This window comes from Nematolebias whitei, chromosome 13 (genome assembly GCF_014905685.2).
Source record: "Nematolebias whitei isolate Nwh7 chromosome 13, NemWhi1, whole genome shotgun sequence".
In the NCBI taxonomy this organism is placed as follows: Eukaryota; Metazoa; Chordata; class Actinopteri; order Cyprinodontiformes; family Rivulidae; genus Nematolebias; species Nematolebias whitei.
Window position 1 is genome coordinate 20,226,183 of NC_056510.1, and position 9,439 is coordinate 20,235,621.

General features: G+C 41.1%; 1 protein-coding gene across 1 annotated transcript in view; it reads right to left on the reverse strand.

Moving 5' to 3' along the window:
* lrp2a (low density lipoprotein receptor-related protein 2a) overlaps nt 1–9,439 on the reverse strand; it is a 57,526-nt gene that overhangs the window by 11,410 nt on the left and 36,677 nt on the right. The window contains exons 50-62 of the mRNA XM_037686950.1: nt 8,212–8,878; nt 7,481–7,651; nt 7,168–7,391; nt 6,898–7,075; nt 6,573–6,769; nt 6,213–6,458; nt 5,896–6,024; nt 3,728–3,847; nt 3,005–3,121; nt 2,581–2,697; nt 648–785; nt 402–524; nt 154–282 (exon numbers count right to left, since the gene is read on the reverse strand). Of these exons, the coding sequence (XP_037542878.1) occupies nt 154–282; nt 402–524; nt 648–785; nt 2,581–2,697; nt 3,005–3,121; nt 3,728–3,847; nt 5,896–6,024; nt 6,213–6,458; nt 6,573–6,769; nt 6,898–7,075; nt 7,168–7,391; nt 7,481–7,651; nt 8,212–8,878 (2,556 nt within the window). The remainder of the gene's footprint in view (nt 1–153; nt 283–401; nt 525–647; nt 786–2,580; nt 2,698–3,004; nt 3,122–3,727; nt 3,848–5,895; nt 6,025–6,212; nt 6,459–6,572; nt 6,770–6,897; nt 7,076–7,167; nt 7,392–7,480; nt 7,652–8,211; nt 8,879–9,439) is intronic.

Sequence of the window (9,439 nt, forward strand, 5' to 3'; positions counted from 1 at the left end):
TGTGTGTGTGTGTGTGTGTGTGTGTGTGTGTGTGTGTGTGTGTGTGTTGTAGTAAGCCAGTTTAAGAGTTGCTAAACATATTTTCAGTTTATTTAGTCTTAACTTTTCTTTGTGGTTTTCTTGCGTAGATGTTTTGTAGTTATTCTCACTTACGGCAGCCCAGCTCATCCGACCCGTCTCCACAGTCATCATAATCATCGCAGGCGTACTGAAGAGGGATGCACTGCCCGTTACTGCATTTATACTCCTCGTCTGTACAAGGTCCGTGCGTGGGGTTTTGACCTGGGGGGAGACAACAAATCAGCTGAGGAGAAGATGCAGAATTATCTACCTGTTCTGTTCTAAATCCATTTACACAAAAAGAGCATCAGTGACTACAGCGATCTTGCAACTGTACTCACAGTTTTCCTGTTTTTCATCCGAGCCGTCACCACAGTCATCAACAGAGTTGCACAGCTCGTGGCTGTAGATGCAGCGGTTATTGTCGCATCGGAAACGAAACGGAGCCTCGCACTCGATGTCCACTGAGGATGAACAGAATCAGAAAGCCTGAAGTAAATCTTAATATGCGGTCCTGTAACTGTGTAATGTGATTTAGGAGCGTAAAGAAGCAACTATCTTTGTGTGTGTGCATGTTTATTTCTCACAGCAGAGGTGCAGCTCCTCGTCTGAGTCGTCTCCACAGTCGTCGTCTCCGTCACATTTCCAGTGGGGCTGGACACAAATGTGGTTCTTGCATTCAAACAGGAAGGGTGGGCAGTATGTGCCGTTGGGAAAGCGGGTTGCTAGAAAACAAAACAGGTGGGGTATCTTTCAGTGATATGTTTAAAAATCACCATCACCTGTGAGTTTAGTTGGATTTTATTCTTAAATTTCTTGAACAGAAGTTAAGTTATGTTCACTTTTCCATATTGTATTTGTTTTTGCCTTGGTCTCTTTGTGTCTTTATATTTCCTGTAAAGCTTTTGGCTTACTTAATATCGTCTTCATTTTCTGTTTTAATTTTTATTTTACACAGAATCCCTTTGTTAAATGCAGTCACACTAGCTCTGGATTCTGGTACTGCCTTTTGCTCATTGTTCATTTGTCATTAGTTCATCTATATTTTTCCTGGAGGAATTCATCACTGTCAGACCATTATGTTCATCACACCTTGTGCTTTATTACTGATCCATCGTGTGGATTTGATTTTCTTCACATTATGTGCTTCTGCAGTACTTTATATTTATTTTCGGAGTAACAAAGGCACGTCAAGTTTTTTGTAATTTTGTCTGCTTTAAGTAAATGATAAATGGACTGTACTTACATAGTGCTTTTCTATCTTATCAAGATACTCAAAGCGCTTTACATTACAATCTGTGCCCTCAAACCAATGCAGTCGTGTTCCTGTTTTTAGTTTTCTACATCGCTTTACATTCTAGCTTTTTTTGTTTCGTGTTTTTAATACCATTTTCTTTCATTTATTCTTCTCAATTCATATGCTTTCTTTTATGTTGTCGTCTTTGTTATCTAGTGTTGTCATCATTCTTTGCTAAAAAACAGGTATCTCTTGTGAATGAGTCCCTGAGGCTCAAAGAGACTAACCTGTTTAAATAAAAGTTAAATTTACTCATTCATACAATGGCACTCTACTATATCTCTACAAAGCTAATTGAACAAATATTTCTAAAAAGACTTATCAGTGCTTTATCACATTGATGGGACACACATTGAAGGCAATGAGGGGTTCATTGTCTTGCTCGTGGACACTTTGACATGTGACTGTTGGTGGATTTGAACCCCCAACTCTTGCACTGGGCGATGACTGCTCTAACCACTTAGCCACAGCCACCCAAGTGATCCTTAAGTGATCCTCAACTCATTATACAACCAAACTCATAAAAGCAAAATCTTTACTATATTTAACAATTTTCAATCAGGTCATCTGGACAGTTTCTTTTTTTGTGTTGAAACCTGGATTATTGAGCATGGACTTTGTTGGTTTTGAACCAGTTTGACATGACTGTCGACGAGGAAGAGGGCCGGCACTGGAGGAGTGGGCGTGTCAAATACACCATCTTAGCACCAACATAACTAGTTTGTTTCACTTTGGAGTAAGCTGTTTGGGGGAAGAATCAGTTTTGTGTTGTGTGTTTCCTTGACTGATGAAGCCTTCTGGATGGAAGGTGAAACGTTTCAACACACAAAAAAAAGAAATTGTCCAGATGACCTGACTGAAAATTGTTGGATTGTATACCTGGATTATTGAGCATGGACTTTGTTGGTTTACTGTATTTAGTTCTTATACCAAGTTATGAGCAGCATGATGGCTCAGTGGTTAGCACTATTGCTTCACAGCAAGAAGGTTGTGTGTTCAATCCCCAGTTGAACCTGAGGTCCCTCTGTGTGGAGTTTGCATGTTCTTCTCGTGCTTGTGTTGGTTTTCTCCGGATACTCCGGTTTCCTCCCACAGACCAAAAACATGCATGTTAGGCTGCCTTCAGGCCCAGGCCTCCCTTGCAAAAGAGATCTGTGATCTCAGTGTGATTTGTCTGGTTAAATAAAGGTTAATAAATAAATGAGCAGTGCAGTGACACTCACGACATGACGTCTCATCCGTGTAGTCCAAACAATCAGCACTGCCATCGCATTTGAAACGTTCAGCGATACAGTGCCCGCTCCCACACTGGAAGTAGCCAGGGTGACAAGTGCGCAGCTCTGCAGCACAAAACATAACATAATGAAAATCTATGTAAAATATCAGAGACAAATTAAAAACAATCCAAATTTTATGATCTTCCTAAACTGCTTTCAGGTTCTACAGCAGCCATCTGTCTTGTCTTCAGTGTACAGTAGACATTTTTGTTTGTAGACTGAGTAATCTGGTTTTCAATAACTAACTGTTGGTGGTCCCGTCTGTCTGCGCCTCAGACTTGGAAGTTTTATTGCTTCTTTGTTTAGTGCAGCTCCTCCATCATTCACGAACGGTCCAGAACCCGAGCCAAAACAAAGAGCCTCCACTTACCGCAGTCCCTTTCATCCGAGTTGTCCTCACAGTCGTTGTCATGGTCACAGACCCAACGGTCGGGAATGCAGCGCAGATTGTCACAACGAAACTCACTCTCAGTGCACGAGCGTGGCGCTGGGAGAAAACACGGAAACAAAATAAAGCAAACGCAGAACTTTTGGTTTTAAATTCTTATAATAAAGTCACGTTGCTTACAAGAATGCAGACGTTTTTGTTGTCCCTTTTCTTATCATCTTACTCTGACTTTTTGAGCATTTATTTATTGTTCAAACGAAACAACAAGATAATGTGAGAAGCAACTCGTCCACACTGAAATCGTAAATGTGCTCGTTTCAAATGTACTTGTCCTCAGCAGTGCAGCGCACTCGGGAGCTGCGCCTCCTTATACTCCAAGCCTTTTCCTTTGAAAAGCTCCATTAAACTTATTGGCTGCCATGTTTAGATTCTCCAGAGCAAAGGGTGACTGACTCCTTCACTCCCTTTTTCTGACACATCGAGGACAGACTGTTTTTCCAGGCGCTGATAACACTACCTCTCCCACCACCGCACTCAGCACGAGTCTCAGAAATCCACATCAAATGTCAGACCAAACAATAGCAGAACTATTTTCTGCCACTCCTGGCTTCTTAACTATAGCAATATCCAATTAAATACTGGTTTGATACAATGAAACATACTGAAATACAGTTTGATGTGTGTGTTTGAGGTAATATCACTCACTGCAGCTGCGTTCATCGGAGTTATCCCCACAGTCATCGTCGCCATCGCACTTCCATCTCAGCGGGATGCAGCGATGGTTGTCGCAGCGGAAATCTCCAGTTGGATCACAGCTCACTTCATCTAGATAAACAATGAACTTATGAAGGCTGCTTTAGGTCATTTCCTCTCATCAAATAAATAAAACTGCAGTTAATTCAACCATTTATCTAGATACTTTTATAGCTCTTCAACATGTGCAGATTTTATGTTAAACAGATGTTGCGTTCTAGAAAAGGCTGTTTTAGCTAATAAAGTTTGGCATCATTGTAAAATTGTTAATTAAACAAAAAAAGTATAGGGCATGAGCTAAACAAACATTCCTGAAGTTACTCTACACATTTGAGCTCTTTCTTCAGGGGGAGCTAAACTGTGATACAGTATGAACATCGGGCATCCCTGACTCCATCAATAGATTTGAATGAAATTTAATCCAAAAACTGGAAATTTTACTTGTGAGATTAATAGTAGAAGAAGGTAAAAAGTATGTGATTAATAGACTACTTGAAATAATCCTACAGTGTAATTGTTACTTATACACCATAATGTTCAATTCATACTAAAAATGCTTCTCTTACACAAAAATCCCTTCATTCTTCACACTTGTTTTATGATGCTTAGGGCGGTGTGGGCTATTCCAGCTGACACTGAACTAAAGGGCAGACTGAGAACTGACCTTATCAGCCAAAAGGCTAACAACCATACAGTACACCCATATTTCAAAATCTGATAAATTAACAGGATTATCTCTTGACTGAAAAGAACATGGAGCACAACAGAGAAATCACGAAAAACCTTCCACCACCCCCCACCAAAAAAAATAAATAAAAAGAGAAGAAGGTAGCCAATGTGCAAACTAAAGATCAATTTAGTTGGTGACCATCCTTATCACAGTTTTGTGCAAATGTAAACAAAATTTATGGAACAAAAATAAAATTTACAAAAGCCTAAATTAATATGCACAAATAATAGGGGACTATTATATATCAAGTGCCATGCATTCCTCCTGACTCTCATTACCCTTGATTCGCATACTTTATGTAGATGTTAGTGACTGACGTGGTAATGTTCAAAAACAGTGTGGTGTTCATGATCACAGAGCAGAAACAGTGATGTGGGACTGATATTGTCATTGCAGGATTTCAGTAACATTTCATGTTTAATATCATGAAGCTCTATGGATCACCTGATTTTTATCAAACACTTCTGACAGTACAATTCATTGCAGATTCATTCACTGCTAACTCCATCTTCCCCCCTTTTTTAAACAAATTTATAGATTTAGGTTAAAAACACCAACAACTTTACTCATTACATCAGGCAGTTAAAGGTAAAACATATGCTAATTAATTTGGGGGTAATTTTATGAACGCGCACAATAAGGCTGTCATTAACCAGGAAATGTCCAGGCTTCTAATATTATTTCAAGTGTCTCTTTGAAATAAAAGACCTGGTGTTTTTTAAATTAAAAAGCAAAGGTCATAAAGGGAGGAGAGCAGGCTGCCACAGACAGATGTGTGAGCTCTGCTCATGCCAGTATCCTGCATGTCTGAAGAGGATAAGGCTGCGGGAGATGAGAACCACAGAAAGCAGAGGAGTGCAGCAGAGCTGGTCTGAGCTGTCTCTACCACTTGGTGCTGGGGGGTCAAAGATAGCACAGTGTTCACTAGTCCTGCCCTCCTTCACCCTCCACCTGGCCCATCTTCTGCATTCTTACAAGAAGATTAGCACAGATCTCCCCTCCTGCACAGGCATGGCACTAATGGAGCGAGGGCTTGAGATAAGAGAGGCTGCGACCGAGTGAGTTTGAATCAAAGTGCAAAGAGACTTCTGCGAACCCTGCCCCCACGCAAGGACAGAGCAACATTGTGCACAACGTATACACACGTATGCTGACTCATACCAACGAACAGCTCATAAATCTGTGGTGCTCCCAGGGAAAGGTAAATCTTGGGGGAGGGTGACTGGTGAGGCGCTCTCCATCAGCACCTCCCAGCACCAAAGTTACACGGGAGTCTGAAATGTTGGCTAATTGCTTTTCATTCACCCCTAAAGAATTCTCTAGAGTTAGATCAATGAAAATCCACCAAGCACAAAGTGAAAATAACTGCTCGACTGTGCACAAGACTCACGGCAGCTCTGCTCGTCGCTGTCGTCTCGGCAGTCGTTGTGACCGTTGCAAACAGACCACAGAGGCACACAGCGGTAGTTGGTCTTGCAGTCAAATTCTGTGTGGTTGTCACATCGATATGTTGGCCCCACTGTAGAAAAAGAACAATAAGCAGGACCAATTACCAAAAACAAACATCAAAAAGTTTTTATTTATTTATTTATTTTTTTCAATAAGGCAACAGCTTTGGTTCAATATCTCCTTTTGAAATTTATAGAATCTGAGCCAAAAGTTTACAGATGATTATTAAAGCCACAAAAGATGCTTCAGATTACTCACTGCATTCCTCTAGTGGTTCATCTGAATTGTCACCACAATCATTATCAACGTCACATTTCCAGCTCTGCGGGATGCAGCGCCCGTTGCGGCACCTGAACTGTCCAGGGTGACAAGTCCGTGTGGAGCAGTGGGCAGGGTCTTCGTCAGACTGATCACCACAGTCATCCTCGCCATCGCACTGCCATGGCTCAGGGATGCACCGTTTATTCGCACACTGCCACTGATGGCTTTCACATTGGTGTGTAGCTAAAAACAAAGTCGGGTGATTCAGTTGACAGATTTGAACATGAAAAACATAAAAACGTGTTCAGTATGATAACGTGAAGCCCTGATAAACACATTGCAAATATATAAACCCACCACACAGAACAGCATCTTCATCCGAACCATCAGGACAGTCCCGGTTGCTGTTACAAAGGAAATGTGAACTGGTGCAGTTCCCATCGTTGCACTGAAATTGGCCAAGTCTGCAGTGGCGAGTCGGGCAAGTGGAGGGCTCATCTGAGCCGTCTCTGCAGTCCCGCTGGCCATCGCACTTCCACCAGACAGGAATACAACTGTTGATGCAAAGCAGAATGATCAACTCGTGTTAATGTCCATCAGCATTTTGAACAACACAAACCAAACAAACTCTCTTTAAAAGGCTTGATTACAGTATTCACAGAGAAAATAAATCCTAACAAACCGTTCATTGTTTGCACATCTGTACTGGGTGCTGGTGCACATGGGAAGGCATCGGGTCACACCTCCCATTTGAACAGTCAGGAAATGGTCGGGGCACTCACAGGTGTGTTCGCTCCCCCCATGACGGATTAGGCACAGGTGTGAGCAGCCCCCATTGTTCAGAGCACAGGGATTGTTTACTATGACAGGAAGAGACACACACACACATATCAGTTTACCACAGTTGGTCAAGTGTGTGTCTTGTGAAGACTCTTTAAAATGTTCAACTTACCAATGGGCTGCCTGTAAGGATGGCATACATGGATGTCAAACGGTCTGTGCGTGGTGTTAACTAGAACTTCACGACCAGAGCCGTCATATTTGTTGCCTTTCTCCACTGTGCGTGTGTTCCAGTCAGTCCAGTATACAAAATCCTCAAACACAGTCAGTGCAAATGGATGGGGTAAATTCCCATCATACACTGTGTGTCTGTGCTGACCGTTCAAGTCAGAGAATCTGAGAAAGAGAATATCATTCTAAAGGTTAGAGATCTTTGTCTTTGTCACGCAAATGAAGTAAATGTGTTCACCTCCTAATGAACTTACTCAATGTAGTTGAGGTGGGCGTCTGACCAGTAGAGTTTGTCGTTTGTGTAGTCGATCGTGATACCGTTGGGCCACTCGAGCTTTGTGGTGATGATCGCTGTTTTGTTGGTTCCATCCATTCCAGCTCGACCAATAAAAGCTTTATCTCCCCAGTCTGTCCAGTAGACAAATCTGACAGGGAGTCAAAGAAAATCTATTTAGGACTGCTGTACATTAGTCTCAATGTTGGCCGTCAATGAATAAAAATAGATCAACTTTAAAACCATTTCAGTCATTATGAACCCACATGTGATTGATAAAACCTTCAGTTTTAGATCATCCTGATAAAATGTTTAAAATGAAAAAAAAAAAAAAACCTACTTTTAAAGAACTTCTATGTTCATGCTTAACCAGTTTAAACATAATATGCCAATGACCATAACTCATTATGACAAATGCAAGTGTTTTTTTTTACACTTTTTGCGTCGTTGTTTAGTTTTTGCTTTCAGAATTGTTACACAACTAAAAACAGCAAAACCTTTTTACATAATGTAAAGAAACAAACTACTAGAACACACATATATATTGGCGTTTTTCAATAAACAGAGGATTTTTTTTTTTAAATAACTGAATATTTTTTTGTGTTTAAAAGCCACTAATGTATATATTATTATTGTTTTAAATAAATAAATATGTTTGAGTGATAAAAGAAAACCCAAAGTATGCGTTACTATAACGTGCAAATTCCTCACCCATATTTGGGATGCAGAACAATTCCTCTTGGGTTTTCAAAGCAGAAAGTGTTGTTGGCATCAACGCAGTGTTCAGCCAGTTTCCTGACAAAGCGACCATCTAGTTCAGACACTTTGAGACAATCCAAAAAACTGTCCACCCAGTACAGCTTCCTGGCTACCCAGTCAACCGCAAGGCCCTCCCCGTGCAGAACTCCATTAACCACAACCTCCCTGTTACTGCCGTTGAACGACATCCTTTCTATCACTCTACGGTTTACATCAACCCAATAGAGTCGCTTGTCAACGCGATCGAAGTCCAGCGCGACCACGCTGGTCAGGCCCTGAAGAATGAGGGAGTAGGCCTGCCCATTTGTCGACAGGTTCCTGAGATAATAGCGGTTGCTGAAGATGAGATAAGGCGAGATGTTGCTGTTCTGACGGCAGCTGTGTCCGTCTGGCTCTCGGAGGAATCCTGGAGAGCACTTGCACATGTAGGATCCGACAGTGTTTTCGCAGATCTGACTGCACACGCTCGGTGTCTCTGCACACTCGTTGATATCATCGCATGTTTTCCTGTCAGACATGAGACGGTAGCCGGGACGGCAGGTGCAAATGAAGCTGGTGGGCGTGTCAGTGCAGTTGTGATCGCAGTGGTGAATGAACGGGTCCGTGCATTCATTAATACCTACGTTAGAGAAGAGGAAAAATGTCATGAAAATGTGATGCGTTTTACAAACAGCTGTTGCTTGATTACAATTTGTGGCTGTCATTTTTGTTTTTACAATTCCAGAATGCAGATTTTCCACTGGATGGAGCATAAACTGTTATAAATAAAAAAGTCTTTTTTTAAAGAAAGAGAAGAAAGAAGAATAAATAAATAATAAAAAAGAAGAAGATAAGACGAGAGACCACCATGACAAAACAACATGCACAGCACAATGCCACCCACAATATCACCATGAAACATTCGACATCGCACAATGAATCATCTAGCTTCCGCCACTACCCAACCTAGCGTGCATCTGTCAAAGCACCTGAATCCAAACACCCGCGCAAGCACGCCCACCACCACCAGATTTCTCCATTTCTCTTTTTAAAAAAAAAATAAAAAAAAATAATAATAAAAAAAAAAAATTAAAAAAAATTGAGCGATGATGATAAGTTCATTGAAACACTTCACAATGTTTCTACACTTAAACTGAGCTCACAAAAAAAAAAAAAAAAAAAAAAAAAAAAAAAAAAAAAA